Raw genomic sequence first — 15,273 nt, 5'->3', positions numbered from 1 at the left:
CTCCACCCTCCTGTTGTTGTGGTAACTCGCGAACGTCAACGGAGGGTTCCGTGCGTCTGTGAACGTCAACGTGCGGCTGGCAGGGTACACTGCGCATGGGTGGTGGAACTCTCACAGCCGGAGTGCGGGAGAAGGTAGCCTCAGCGTCAACTGAACGCACAACCGTGGTTGGTTGTAGGCTAACGGGTGCAGCGTCAACCTTCTCCGCACGATACTCCTGCATTAAAGATGTTAACTGTGACTGCATGGTCTGCAGCAAAGACCACTTAGGGTCTACAGTAGCAGGTGCGGCAACAGACGGTGTTACTGCCTGTTGCGGTACCGCTTTGCCTCTCTTAGGAGGTGAGCAGTCGTCGGAAGACTGCAGCGAGTCCGAACTGACCCAGTGGCTACAACTGGGCCGTTGGACTTGCGCGGAAGGGACCGACTTGCGCTTAATAAGCTGCGAGACCTTGGTCCATGGTTTCTTACGAGAAAGCTCTTCCGCAGACGAGAAGTAAATGGGCTCTCTCGTCTTTGTGTGGGTAGATACGCCCGAAACCACGGAGGGAAACGTCTGTTCGTTGATCAAGGCCTGACGAACCCATAAGTCGTTCGACATTACTTCTCCCCTGGGCTTGGGAGCTTGCAAGAGGTCCCAGACTAGGTGAACGACAGGCACGAACAGACGAACCCTCGGACGCAACACTGTAACACTTTGCGCATATCACTTTATCACTTCGATTTTCTGTTTTGCACTTATTTCACTGAAATCGAAACTTTTACTGATTTCTACCTGAAACACGCAATTCTACCCTTCATTAAAAGGTAGCAATTGCGAAAACAGTCGTATAATGCAGCTCATTAATACTAGCAAAAACAGAAAACATATATAAAGATAAAGAATTCAGTGGCTGGGAAAGAGACTAAACACTAGTTCAAATAAACTACGTTTACAAACTCTCACCGCACATAGCCTGGGGACAAGAATAAAACCCTAGAAACGTTTTACCTTCTTCCCCGTACAGCGACTAGGGAGGAGAGTAACACGAGAACAACGTTACCCGCTTGAACGGAACGTTTTTTCTCCTCTCTCTCCCTCCGTCTCTATCTCTCTCTCTCTTTCTCTCTTGATTTCGCACCTGAGAGAAGAGCCCAATTATATATCGTCAAAAAAAAACATGTTATTTGGCTAAAGGAAAAAAACTGAAAGGTTTTCCAAATAAAAAGTTCCTTTAATTTAGAATTTAAACCATTTAAGTTAAGAAAGAATGAACGAAACGTCAGAATCGATTTACTCTTACTGCAAAGTGAAACCGTGATACACTCTCTCTCTATCGTAACGATAGAGCGCATGTTGAACGTCCTGAAAGTCAACAACTGCGTAGTCTAAAAAAACTAAACGTTAGTTCATCTTTGAAAACAGTACGAAGACTATCAAAGAAATTCTTTCATAAAACATTAAATTTAAAAAGTTTTAAATTCCTTAAAGGCTAAATACGATATAACGGGCTCAACGTTGATTAACTTCGGTTCCAAGTTAGGACCGCCTACTATCAGGAAAGGTCGCATATAAACAAAACATAAAAATTTATTTTTATATGTTTATAATAAATGGAAAGTTAATCGAAGAGGCCTAATAAAGGCGGAGAGATATAAAATATATAGATCTATAACGTGTTAAGCAAAATTACTAAAAACCTAAACACACTTCCGTCTAAGGGAAGGGTCGGCCATTTAAAAGTGAAAGAGAGTCCATACTCTCTTTGTCACCATAATTAAATCTATCCAAAACGAGTTCAAGTTTTGAGATGAAGATAAAACCCCTGCATAGCGAAAGCTCAAAACTAGAATAGTGTACTTCACCAAATAGTTGTGAAAACAAATCCAGTTAGTAACAGCGTATTTAGTAGGTCTTGCCAGTGGCACGACAGAGAGAAAATTGGTTCTGTGTTGACATGGAGTACTTGAGTACCTGCTCGACAGATGGCGCAGTTGATGTACACCCCCACCTGTATAGCGATCGCTGGCGTATTTTGTCCTTAGGTTTTTCTGTCGGGCAGCAGAGCTGACAGCTTATATGATCACCGGCTAAGTTTAATATTGAAAAATTGGACTTTACAAACAGCTTCTTGGAATCAATTAAGTTTGTAAGTTAAGGACCTTCTGCATACTGTAAAATTAATGAACTAAATTATATTATAGTAAAATATTCAATACTGTACAGTACGCTATATATGTAACTATGGGAAAATTTTATTGAAGGCCAGATCAGTAAAGTTTACGCTGCCTAAATAATTCAGTAACGATATGTAGGTAGAGTATTTGCAAATCTTACAAATATCAAAACTAATTTCAGGATGTTTCAGAAATTTCTTTAAACCTGAATGCGAATATCATATAAAGTAAAAGGAGAATATTTCCATGATGACAGGGATTTCTCAGACTAAAGGTGTTAAAGGTCTCTGGTTTCAGTTCCGGTTCCATCAGAATAGATGCTCACCAGAACGTCAGCCGGGCAAGCCCAACCCCCCACTGTGGTGCCCTACCACAGCAGTAGCCTCCCCAGTAAACAGCTTAAACTCACGGCCCTGGGCGAGGATCGATCTCTTGCCACGCGAATGCGAGGCAAACACGTTACTTTACACAATCATATAGGCAGACACTTGACAGTATCACTTACCTCCGGATATATGGTAAAGATCAAATCAACAAGGGATTCTGTTAACTGATGGTGACTGGAATCCATGTATGGCAGAGGTTTTGCTGTCCTTTCTGAGAACAGGGAATTCGTTATCCATACTACAATGCTTTTTGCCACCTCCCTTGGAACCTGAAATGAAGTCAATCCAAATTTCAACTGCGCACAACTTCCACATAAAAAGTATAATCATAAATTTTGCTTTAGCACAAAATAATCTGTATTCTAATTGAATTTGATGTTACAAACTCTAGGTTTGAATGGATACCATTTTCATTTATGATTTTCTTGGCAATTCTATTGGACTCCTTCCTACATCTTTCATGCCAACTAATTTTCTAACTAAATACCATCCATCTGGCAAAACTCAATACCGTATTTGAGACATCAGTTAATTTTGCAGAATTAGAATCTTGAGGGAATAAGAGCAAAAATCAATGATAAAAAATATTACAATTCAAGGTGATAATACATCCTTAAAATTCTTTTAGTATCATTACTTAGTTACAACATTTAAATATCTTTAAACTTACCACTGAGCATCTGGCTAACCAGCCAGTATTGTGCAGGATTTGCAATCCATCCAAAAATTGTTTGCTTATAGGAGAAAATGAAGAGCCTCCAGATTCAGAAGGGAAAATCTTGACAAAGTCATACTTGGGACTATGCAACTGTTGATTAATAAGGTCCACAAAAACAGACTCCAGAGGTTTAGAAATTTTCCTGTTGAGAACATTTAAAACATCTTCCAGATGTCCTGGTAGATTCTTCTTCACTTCCAAGTCTTTGAGGTCAAATCCAACGGTCTTTGGATCCAATATACAAAGCAGTATCAAGTTAAAATACTCCGTTGAGAGGAGTCTATCTAGGACATCTGACCCAGTTGCTGTAGGATCCTGCATCACAAGTTTTACAAAATCTAAAACTCTTACCAAAGCCGTGCATTTTAATTTCATTGCTAACTCTTGTTCCACTGGGGTTGAAAGGCTCTTTTCTCTACCATATACGTTTTCCAGATACTCGTCCATACCTACACAAGACATATTTTTAATGAAATATTGAACAGATTCAAATATCATGAGTCCTTCACAATTGCAAAGACCTCTAATGGAAGAAATACTTCGACTCAGAAGCCAACAATGACCATCTAAAGCTGCTAATAATGCCTGAAAAGGAAAAAAAAGAGCCACTTAGAATGCAATCAGAGTAAGTTTTAGTTACATAATACAGTACAGTAATGTATTTACTTTAGCCAAAATTAAACTTCTTCAACTTTACTCTGGCCTTTCATCTACCTCATCATTATCATTATTACTATCTTTCTTCTTGTTATCATTACCATTATCATTGTTGTTTTAGAAAGGGGTACAATGACCAATTAAAATGAACTCTTTTCACTGTGATGATAATTTTCACCAACATATTAGCACAAATTTCAGTGGATCTACTTGTAACATAGGTTAGTAGCTATAATTCAATCATGAATGGTTGTGAATTCTATGAACAATATCAAAGCAAGTTAACTATTATCATCATTATTTTTATTATCATTGCTAGCTAAAATACAATCCTAGATGGAAAACCAGGATGTTACAAGCCCTAGGGCTCCAATAGGGAAAATAACCTATAGTCCATTTCTTTTAGCGATGCATATTTGCACCGACTCGCGGCGGTGCTCTTTTAGCTCGGAAAAGTTTCCTGATCGCTGATTGGTTAGAATTATCTTGTCCAACCAATCAGCGATCCGGAAACTTTTCCGAGCTAAAAAGGCACCGCTGCGAGTCGGTGCAAATATGCATCGCTAAAAGAAATGGACTATAGTGAGGAAAGGATATACTGTAAGTCACAATATCAAAATAGAGCATTTAAATTCATTACTCTTCAAAAATAAATCTCACATAACTATTTTGTAAGAACTTATGACAAATAAATGAAAACCATAAGACATATAATGTTATTTTACCCTTGATATTTTTTTCTGACAAGATTTAGAAGCCAAATATTTCTCAAGTGGTAGAGAAAGACTTACCTCTAAATATATTACGACATTCTTAACCGCCAACTGCTCATTATGAACTGGCTTTGGATAATGTTTGATGCCAATTAATGCTTCTCCTCCCCCTTCCACAATATCCAACAGTTTATCAAAGCCTTCGTCCTTTGTTAAACGTTCTACGACTTTCTGGACAGTTGGTTCTCCTGTTCAAAAGAGATGCAGAATCAAAATATGCAGTTCACTTGGGGAACATGACATGTATGAAATTGGATAAGGGTTTCACACATATTTGACACTATCATTTATGAACTTTTATTATAAACAAAAAGTTTATTATCAATATCATTTACATTAAATAACGTAAATAGCATGCATGATGAAAGACTTAAGGTTAATTCACACTATCGGTCATGTCACGCTCCAGTTCACACTTTTGGTACAATCATTGTCTTGGCAAAATCATAAATATAAAGAAAAGGCATAATTGTATAGGGATATTGTTCAGTGATACTAGTAAACATATTTACGCAGTGAACATTAGCCAGTTATTGTACATATTAATTTTTTCTATCATGACCGGAGTGAGACTGGAGCAAGTGCAGACCGGTGCGCCAGTGTGAATGCTTCCATTTAAAATCATGTAACAATATTTGACCGGACCGTGACAAAAGCGGGAGCGGAGCGCGACTGAACCGATAGTGTGAATCAACCCTTAATGTACTGTCTATTTAACCTTTCTTCTTAACAGTAAAAAAACATACGAAAACTGTTTGTAAAGATAATGATTTCTTAATAATAGAATTTTCCGAAATTAATATGGTTATAAGTATTTACCAGGTTACTTACGATTGGTTGCATATTTGCCTTGCTGCTTAACAGCCCATAGTAAAGGGATTTTGACGAAGGAAAAATCTATTTCTGGGGAGAGACCTGTGACGCCCGGTGAAAAGTCCTTCTTTCTACCTTTTCTGATATAAATCTTCCAAATATACCAGAGAAAAATAAAAGCATGGAATGCAAAGGTTACTACCCTCGCGCGAGCACCTCGTGAGTGTCGTGTATACATCAGGGGCGTGTGAAAACCACTATTCACAGGCTATCTTCCAATTAGATAACTCCTTCATCAAAGGGAAGGGCCGTAACAAAGACCCCAGAAACCACACTTGTACCACGCCACCACCACCTACACGAACACCCTCCAGGTCATCCTTCTGTTTTGGACTTGCCCGCTAAGTCGTAATTGTTTTGTTCGGTGTTTTTCGTAAGTGATTGTCGTTAATTCAACATGACTGACGTTGCTACTTCACCTTTACCAATGTTAAGTACCGTAGTTTGTTTTGACAGTTTATTTCAGTACCTATGTTTAGGAAGGTGTATGAGAGGCCTTACAATTCCAAAAGTAAAATACATAAAAAAATGATTGACAGAAGAACAGCAACGGTTTAGACAAGGAATAAGGTGAGTGGATCAAGAGGTTGTTACGAAATAAATCTAAAAAGTTTCAATGTTAAGGAAAAAGGATTTATGTGGTATGCATGAACCTAGAAAAATAAAGGGGGAAATACATTGTTGATAATAAATGGTATGGAAGTATGCCGTTGAACGTAGGTAGAGGTTTAAAAGATGGAAGTAAAGCTCATTAGAAATAGAGGGTTACCGGTAGGAAGGAAATGAAAGTCTAAAATACGGGCAAACTGTTTATAATTATTTAGGAAAAATAAAATACTCACTTCACTAAGCAGATATTACAATGTCAATCTCATCCTTTTGTCATCGCTGTATATTCTTATCACAATAAGAGTGTAGAATGATGGTAAGCACCATAAGTTTTTTACTTGAGGTAAAGTTTGCCAAGACTTATTTCATATTAAAAATACATTCACTGTACTTTCCTCTAGGTAAGAGTAGAAGAGACTCTTAAGCTATGGTTAGCAACTCTTCTAGGAAGATGACACTCCAAAATCAAACCACTGTTCTCTAGTCTTGGGTAGTGCCATAGCCTCTGTACCATGGTCTTCCACTCTCTTGGGTTAGAGTTCTCTTGCTTGAGGGTACACTCGAGCCACTATTCTATCTTATTTCTCTTCCTCTTGTTTTGTATAAAGTTTTTATAGTTTATATAGGAGGTATTTACATTGATACTGTTCTTAAAATATTTTATTTTTCCTTGTTTCCTTTCCTCACTGGGCTATTTATCCTGTTGGAGCCCCTGGGATTATAGCATCCTGCTTTTCCAACTAGGGTTGTAGCCTAGAAAGTAATAACAATTAAGCTAATTTGTGTCAATGCTAGGCGGCTTGGGACTAATTTCTTGTGCATGTTGGGGGCTGTAAAATAAAAAAAATTGGAAATTCTATGATCAAACTAATCATATAAACTTAAAACTAAATACACCTTACCTTGTGCAAGAGGTGCTAAGGAAACCAAAAGTTCCAGACACTTGTGCCGGAAAAGCATTTTTGGTTTTCCAATTTGTTTTATCAGCCACTGCAACAAATCATCGAATGTTCCTTCTGTAAAATCACGTGGTAGTCTTCGGTGGACGGATTTCTGAGAATAAAAAGAAAATTTACAATGTGAACTATCACGCTATTTAATGTAGATTGAGCATAAAAAACTTAATTGTACCTGCAATTAAAAGACAAATATTATCCATATAGCTTTTTCCAGTCATAAAACGACTGGAAATTATGATAAGCAAAATTATTAATGTGAATCTTGACAGTCTAAAGCTGGATTCTTCTTTGAGAAAGCCATTTACTTCTACATATACACATACAATGAATAGCTAGTCATATTCAAGACTAACATCCTGCACTCTTTGTTCAGAATAATTTAGCTTTTCTAACGTGTAAAATTAATTCTCTTTTGCTTCATGACTACGGAAGTGTAGGCTCAAATGATATACTGTACACATATCACCTTTGTTTTTTGTGATTACTACAAAGCAATAAGCTCTTAAGTTGTTTATGCCCTTTGTTTTTTTGTGAATACTACAAATTAATAAGCTCTTAAGTTGCTTATCCCCTTTGTTTTTTGTGAATACTACAAATTAATAAGCTCTTAAGTTGCTTATCCCCTTTGTTTTTTTTTTGAATACTGCAAATCAATAGGCTCTTAAGTTGCTTATAACCTCTGTTTTTTGTGAATACTACAAATCAATAAGCTCTTAAGTTGTTTATCCCCTTTGTTTTCTGTAAATACAACAAATAAATTAAGTTGTGTATCCCTTTGTTTGTTGTGAATACCACAAATCACTTAGTTGTTTATCTACTCTGTTGTTTGTGAATACCAAAAATCAATTATCTCTTAAGTTGTTTATCCTTTTTCCTAAATATGCTCCAAGGGTTTTATTGTGCATATGTTGGAAAATTGATAATACTATTCCATTACCTTCATGTTGGAGCAGTAGATCATGTGCTGCTTTCACCTGGGGACTTTAATATTATCAAATTCCCAACTAGTTGGTTGTAGCTGGCAATGGCCATTTTAATTACTACAGAAATTTAATTAATGGTGTTCCTCAAAGATATTTCAAATATAAATAAACAGTATGTAATAGGCAAAAAAAACCATTTGCTTACACAGATGAAACTTTACTAGTATTGCTCACTTTCTTATATTAAAGCTCTGGTTACCAAATCCGCTAACAGATTTATTTAAAGGTTTTGCATGGTGCAAATTGTGTATGCTGTGTGGCATACTTTAATAGTATAATAAAATCACCAAGAATCTCTCAGGAAAAACTATTTATCCACAAAACACTAAAGGGGTACCTCCCTAAGTATAAACTTTAGGAGTGCTATCAAAGACTGTTTCTCCGAGTCTAGTACTTTGTTAACTGCATGGTCATAAAAAATAAACATATTAACCCTTTTACCCCCAAAGGACGTACTGGTACGTTTCACAAAGCTCATCCCTTTACCCCCATGGAGGTACCGGTGCGTCCTTGCAAAACAAGGCTATAAAAAATTCTTTTTTCATATTTTTGATAACTTTTTGAAAAAAATCAGGCATTTTCCAAAGAGAATGAGACCAACCTGACCTCTCTATGACAAAAATTAAGGCTGTTAAAGCAATTTAAAAAATATATACTGCAAAATGTGCTGGGGAAAAAATAACCCCTTGGGGGTTAGGGGTTGGAAATTTCCAAAGAGCCTGGGGGTAAAAGGGTTAAAGATTTGATTATAAATAAGGAAGGATTAAATTTCAATTACCTTCCAAAACACTTCCCTCTTCTCTCTCAGGATTCTCTCAACATGCTGAATGGCTGCCTGAGCTTGTTCTTGAGTACCAAGAGCAGGGTCATCCCTGTGGGCCCACTCCAGAGAAATGAGCAACCCAACCAGGATCTCTAACGTCCAAGTGTCAACAGCGATGGCATCTTCTCGGAACTCGCGATAGATGCTATTCCATGCCAAGGATCCTCCTGGATGAATATAGAAAAGTACCTCCTGGATGAATATAGAAAAGTACTTTAGAACAGGAAGCGACAAGGTACAATTGTAATGAGAGAGAGAGAGAGAGAGAGAGAGAGAGAGAGAGAGAGAGAGAGAGAGAGAGAGAGAGAGAGCCAGCCTGGATGAATATAGAAAGGTATTTTAGAGCAGGAAGCAACAAGGGTACAATTGTAATGATATGTAAAGAGTAAAACTGTAAAACCAAAATTCTATTCCATAAACTGTTATGTTTGGACATGAGAGAGAGAGAGAGAGAGAGAGAGAGAGAGAGAGAGAGACTTTTTATATTTAACCATATGGTCAGCGTCATTTACCTTAGATGTCTGGATGCCAGAAAACTCTCAATCAATCAATCAATTATCCATATGAAAGTTAAAACATATTAAAGCATTACAATGTATCAGAAAGGTTTATGTTCTTAAATTTAATATTCTAATAAATTCTGGGTTGATCATTAACTCTTTAAGAATCAATAAAAAAAATATAAAGTAAATCTTTCTAGTAAAATAATCAACTTTGTAACAAATTGAACAGAATCAATAGACAGCGAATAAAAAAAAACATACCTAACCGTTTGAAGGCACTTGGATGCTTACAGAAGGAAAGTAACCTTTTAATGATCGACTTGATATTAGCCGAGACCTGATCTTTATTACGACATTGCTTTCTGGACCACTTGGCAAACTCGGACAGGCACTGGGCGCTTACATCTCGTAAGGCGGGATCGTTAGGGCTTACTATTCCATCCTAGAAATAAAATCAAATACTTTGTTTATAATATTCATACCCAAGTTCCCAAATTCTTTTATCGCATTCTTTTTCTTATAAAGAAAAAAATCTTTCTAAATTACTTTAAAACTACAATAACCAAATATGAAAAACATTAACAAAGCTTCAAAGAAAATGCTAATTCTAGTTGTGATACTAACAATGAATAGAATTACAAAAAGTCAAGACATATAAAACTATAAGATATACTGATATAGCTTCAAACAAAAGGTAATCCAAGACACTAAATAAAAACTCAAGCATTCTTTTTGTGAAAATTCATCAAACTAATAAAAAAAACTATTGAGATACATCTGTTACACAACAAAATTATCTAAAATACATGTACGGTATTTAAAATAATGTCTCCGAGTACTGTATACATTGCATGTTATGCTAGCCTCAAACTGGTAGTCCTAACACAGTAAGAAGTTTAAATTGAATACTATAACATGGGAGTTTGCCTGAGACTCAAACATATGGCCAAAGGAAAACCTGTGCAGACAATGAAATCCTATGCAGAAGATTGAATTTTGTAGATTAATTTTCTCAGAGATATTCAAACTTGTAGATTAATCTTCTCACAGATATTCAAACTTGTATATGAAGTTTCTCACAGATATTCAAATTGTAGATTAATCTTCTCACAGATATTCAAACTTGTAAATGAAGTTTCTCACAGATATTCAAACTTTTAGATGAATCTTCTCCCATATATTCATCAAAGCTCTATGTACAAATATTTGGGAGTATTTTTTATTACCTTTAATTGAGCATAATTAATTTGTCAAAGCAAGTCATGTTTTTTTTTTGTTTTTTTTTTTTAATAACTACTTACACCAACTATCAACAAAATCGTCATAAGTTATTTCTATTGCATAAAACAATATAATTCATCATCAACAATTATTCCAAACAAAATACTTCAATATATGTTGTGAACTGGGGATGAAACTACAAAAAAAAAGCAGTTATGTGGTTTATTCTAACACTGAAATTAGAACAAAATTTTGATGCAAAATGCTCAACATTCCACATGCATAGTCTGCATTACTCATTTCCACATTAACTTTCAGAACATTTTATAAAAGTCTTACCATAATGGAGTCCAGAAGAACAACGGTATCTGGATTTTCAAAGTTCCTATTATTAGTGAACCAGTGAATCGTCTGGTAGATCAATGTTATAAACAGCTGGCGGGTGACTTGATCAGGATCAGAAGACAGCTGCAACATGGCACGAAACACGCGTCTGTACAGAGGTGCCATGGGGTACTTTTCTTGAGTTTCTGGGCTTTTCTGAGCACCTGCAAAAATTTGAAGCATTGAGAACCTTGAGGAAAGCAGACAAAGAGAGATTACAGGCTGCAGAAATGTGGTTTTGCAGAAGATTGCTTAACCCTTTTACCCACAAAGGACGTACTGGTACGTTTCACAAAAGCCATCCCTTTACCCCCATGGACTTACCGGTACGTCATTGCAAAAAAATGCTATAAAAATTAGTTTTTTATATTTTTTGATAATTTTTTGAAAAAATTCAGGCATTTTCCAAGAGAATGAGACCAACCTGACCTCTCTATGACAAAAATTAAGGCTGTTAGAGCAATTTAAAAAAAATATACTGCAAAATGTGCTGGGAAAAAAATAACCCCCAGGGGGTTAAGGGTTGGAAATTTCCAAATACCCCGGGGGTAAAAGGGTTAAAATATCATGAACTGAGAGGAAAACTAATGAGGAGGTATTGGAGAGGGTGAGAGTAGAGCTTTTAGCTTCAATGAGAGGCAGGTATATACAGTTTGTGGGTTCCATAGTGAGAACACAATTATTATGACATCTCTTTCTCACTGGTAAAATTAATGGAAGATAGCCAAAAGGAAAACCTAGACAAAAATATATGGATGGATTCGTGAGAATGACTGGAGGAAAATATATGCAACTCAGTGGCTGCAGAAGCCAGAAATAGACATGAAAACGAGACATGATTGCCGACGTCCTTAGGGATAGGGCACCTGGATGATGATGATGATCTCTACCTACAAACATTACACTATTCAACGACAACTAAATTGCAGCAAACTCTTCCACTCTACCTAACACTGTCTTTGAAATTAAGCTGAGGTAGAATGTCAATTACCTAGAAGATATACTGTACATCAAAAGGTAATATTGTCCCTTATTCTTGTTAACCCTTTTACCCCCAAAGGACGTACTGGTACGTTTCACAAAAGCCATCCCTTTACCCCCATGGACGTACCGGTACGTCCTTGCAAAAAAAATGCTATAAAAAAAAAAATTTCATATTTTTTATATTTTGAGAAAATTCAGGCATTTTCCAAGAGAATGAGACCAACCTGACCTCTCTATGACAAAAATTAAGGCTGTTAGAGCAATTTAAAATAAATATACTGCAAAATGTGCTGGGAAAAAAATAACCCCCTGGGGGTTAAGGGTTGGAAATTTCCAAATAGCCTGGGGATAAAGGGGTTAAATAAATTAAATGACTATCCCTATGATACAGTAAAAACTAAATCGTTTCGTATTTTGTATTCTATTGAAAAATCTAAGTGATTAGGGGCTAATAAAATTATGTTACTGCACTAGACAAATTCATTATCATCATTATTACTTCCTAAGCTAAAGCCTAGTTGGAACAGCAGGATGCTATAAGCCCAAGGGCTCCAACAGGGAAAATAGCCCAGTGTAGAAAGGAAATAAGGAAGAACTACAAGAAAAGTTTAAGAACAATGACAACATTAAATTAAATCATTCATATGTAAACTATAAAAAGTTTAAAATGCCAAGAGGAAGAGAAACAAGATAGAATAGTGTGCCCGAGTGTACCTTTAATTACAGATTACTAAACTATGTTACAGTTCTTCCTTGTCAACTTGTTTATAAAAACTACAAGTTTAAATATTATAACTATCCACAATATTTTTATTTACTATCTGAATGTAATCCATTTCAATCAAATCAACTTACCACTTCCAATCATGAAAATAACAACAGCATGTAGCAATTCTGAAGCCGCAACCTTTGTTTGTCTGTCACTTGAATTGACTGCAATATCAACGACCAGAGGAAGAAGACCATCTGAAAAGAAGGGTCTGTTAGTATGAAAGTATCTTGGGGTTTAAAGGTCGCTCATGAATGGCAGAGGCAAGGGACAGTGACATTACTATAGCAAGCAGGACAATGCCCCTAGAGACTGACCATATATACATATGATCAGCACCCATGCCCACTCTCCACACAAGCTAGGACCAAGGAGGGCCAGGCAATGGCTGCTGATGACTCAGCATAGATCTATAGGCTCCCCAAAACTCCGCACCATCCTTAGCTCCCAAGGATATTAAGGTTGTGGCCTGGAGTATTTAAAGGTTTAAAGGCCATTCATGAATGGCAGAGGCAAGGGACAGTGACATTACTATAGCAAGCAGGACAATGCCCCTAGAGACTGACCATATATACATATGATCAGCACCCATGCCCACTCTCCACACAAGCTAGGACCAAGGAGGGCCAGGCAATGGCTGCTGATGACTCAGCATAGATCTATAGGCTCCCCAAAACTCCGCACCATCCTTAGCTCCCAAGGATATTAAGGTTGTGGCCTGGAGTATTTAAAGGTTTAAAGGCCGTTCATGAATGGCAGAGGCAAGGGACAGTGACATTACTATAGCAAGCAGGACAATGCCCCTAGAGACTGACCATACAGTATATGATCAGCGCCCAAGCCTCCTCTCCACCTGAGCTTGGACCAGGGAGGGCCAGGCAGTGGCTGCTGAGGACTCAGCAGATAGACCTATAGGCTCCCCCAAACCCTACAACCTTACCTCATAAGGATGGCAAGGTTGCAGACACTTATGGCTGTAACGTTACCAATCAGGCCACAACCACCCTCAATGAATTCCTCAACAATCATATTATCAGCCTATATGAATTTCATACAAATATTCTTCAAAATGCTTGTTCGTAAGATGCAGTGCATGTCCCAAAAACTTACCGAGATTTATGTCTATCTTTGTTTGTGCAAACGGTGTAACAAATTTAACATGTTTGATGGTGTCCCAAGTAATGGCCGCTTCAGCTAGAGAGTCGGGATCTTGCGGGATAATGGTGAGGCTCAGGGATGGATCTAAGCTTCCAACAAGATGAAGAATTGACATTTGGACTTTCTTCATTAAAGTCTCATCCACCTGTATTTTGAGAAAAGTGATGAGAAACATGTGAAAGAAAGCACAAGAATTACTCAATACCAAAAGCAATCTCCAAAAGTAACGTTCCTCTAAATACCTGTACCAATTTGCATTGTTTAACCTCTGATGCCATTCAAGTTTGAAGCCTCATAATGTTACAATAATTGAAGACTTTAATGAACTAAAAGTGTACGAAGAAGGTCTGTATCTTAAAATCTAAACAAAACACAGTCACGTGCCCTACCTGCTTACTCTCAAGCATCTTTTTCTGATCCACTTTACGTCGCTGTCTTGCAAAAGCCATTTTAACTGTTATGACTCTTGCGTAAACTTCTGCTTGGCCTCCACTCTCTTAGAACATGAAATATAAACACACAAATATAGATAATATTTCATGCAATTTGCATCGCTATTTTAACAAAAAAAAACCTTCTACAATATAATACTACTCTCAATTTTATATGGCCCTGGTTCAGCCCCAAAGAGTTCTCTGTCCTCGTATATATGTCAGCAAGTTTTTCAGGTTTTGCTGGTGTGTGAGAAACCTCTGGTGTTTGCCACACTATCTTATTTAACCTACTACAATACCTAGATATAATTCACAATGGCCATTTTTTGTATCTAGCAGTAGTGCTAGTCATATCCTTACCTTGAGAGCGTAAATATGGAAGCAGTAAGGGCATAACACATGGGAAGTACTTCTGAAGAATATCTTTTGGTAAGAGCTGAGACCAGTTCTGTAAAGCCTTGACGCAGACCTCAGCAAGAGGCAAGTAGCTTACACCCAGACTCGATGCCATCTGTATAAGAGAAAGAAAATGTAAAGAAAATTTACAGTTCATTTGAAAGCAGTTGATAATTGCTGGCAGACTGCAATGAATATCTTTGGTTATCTTTCTTTTAATTGAAATTTTCAAATGAACATTCATGAGCATTGATTAAGCCTTCAAGGATGAGCACAAAATTTAAATAGTGTTATTGAACTTCCAAAAGCATTAGTTAACCTTAACCCTTTTACCCCCAGGCTATTTGGAAATTTCCAACCCTTAACCCCCAAAGGGGTTATTTTTTTCCCAGCACATTCTGCAGTATATTTTTTTTTAAATTGCTCTAAAAGCCTTAATTTTTGTCATAGAGAGGTCAGGTTGGTCTCCTTCTCTTGGAAAATGCC

The 15,273-nt window shown here is 36.9% G+C and overlaps 1 protein-coding gene across 1 annotated transcript in view; it reads right to left on the bottom strand.

Moving 5' to 3' along the window:
- The window catches only part of LOC137615446 (DNA-dependent protein kinase catalytic subunit-like), a 125,538-nt gene that overhangs the window by 70,022 nt on the left and 40,243 nt on the right, over positions 1-15,273 (bottom strand). Inside the window, 11 exon segments of the mRNA XM_068345324.1 lie at positions 2,663-2,812; positions 3,214-3,846; positions 4,710-4,879; positions 7,076-7,226; positions 8,894-9,105; positions 9,703-9,883; positions 11,002-11,210; positions 12,886-12,996; positions 13,910-14,102; positions 14,347-14,453; positions 14,752-14,902. Coding sequence (XP_068201425.1) covers positions 2,663-2,812; positions 3,214-3,846; positions 4,710-4,879; positions 7,076-7,226; positions 8,894-9,105; positions 9,703-9,883; positions 11,002-11,210; positions 12,886-12,996; positions 13,910-14,102; positions 14,347-14,453; positions 14,752-14,902 — 2,268 coding nt within the window.

The sequence above is a fragment of the Palaemon carinicauda genome, chromosome 21, assembly GCF_036898095.1.
Source record: "Palaemon carinicauda isolate YSFRI2023 chromosome 21, ASM3689809v2, whole genome shotgun sequence".
In the NCBI taxonomy this organism is placed as follows: domain Eukaryota; kingdom Metazoa; phylum Arthropoda; class Malacostraca; order Decapoda; family Palaemonidae; genus Palaemon; species Palaemon carinicauda.
The sequence above is the reverse complement of the archived record's forward strand: the minus strand, read 5'-3'. Positions and strand labels throughout refer to the sequence as shown.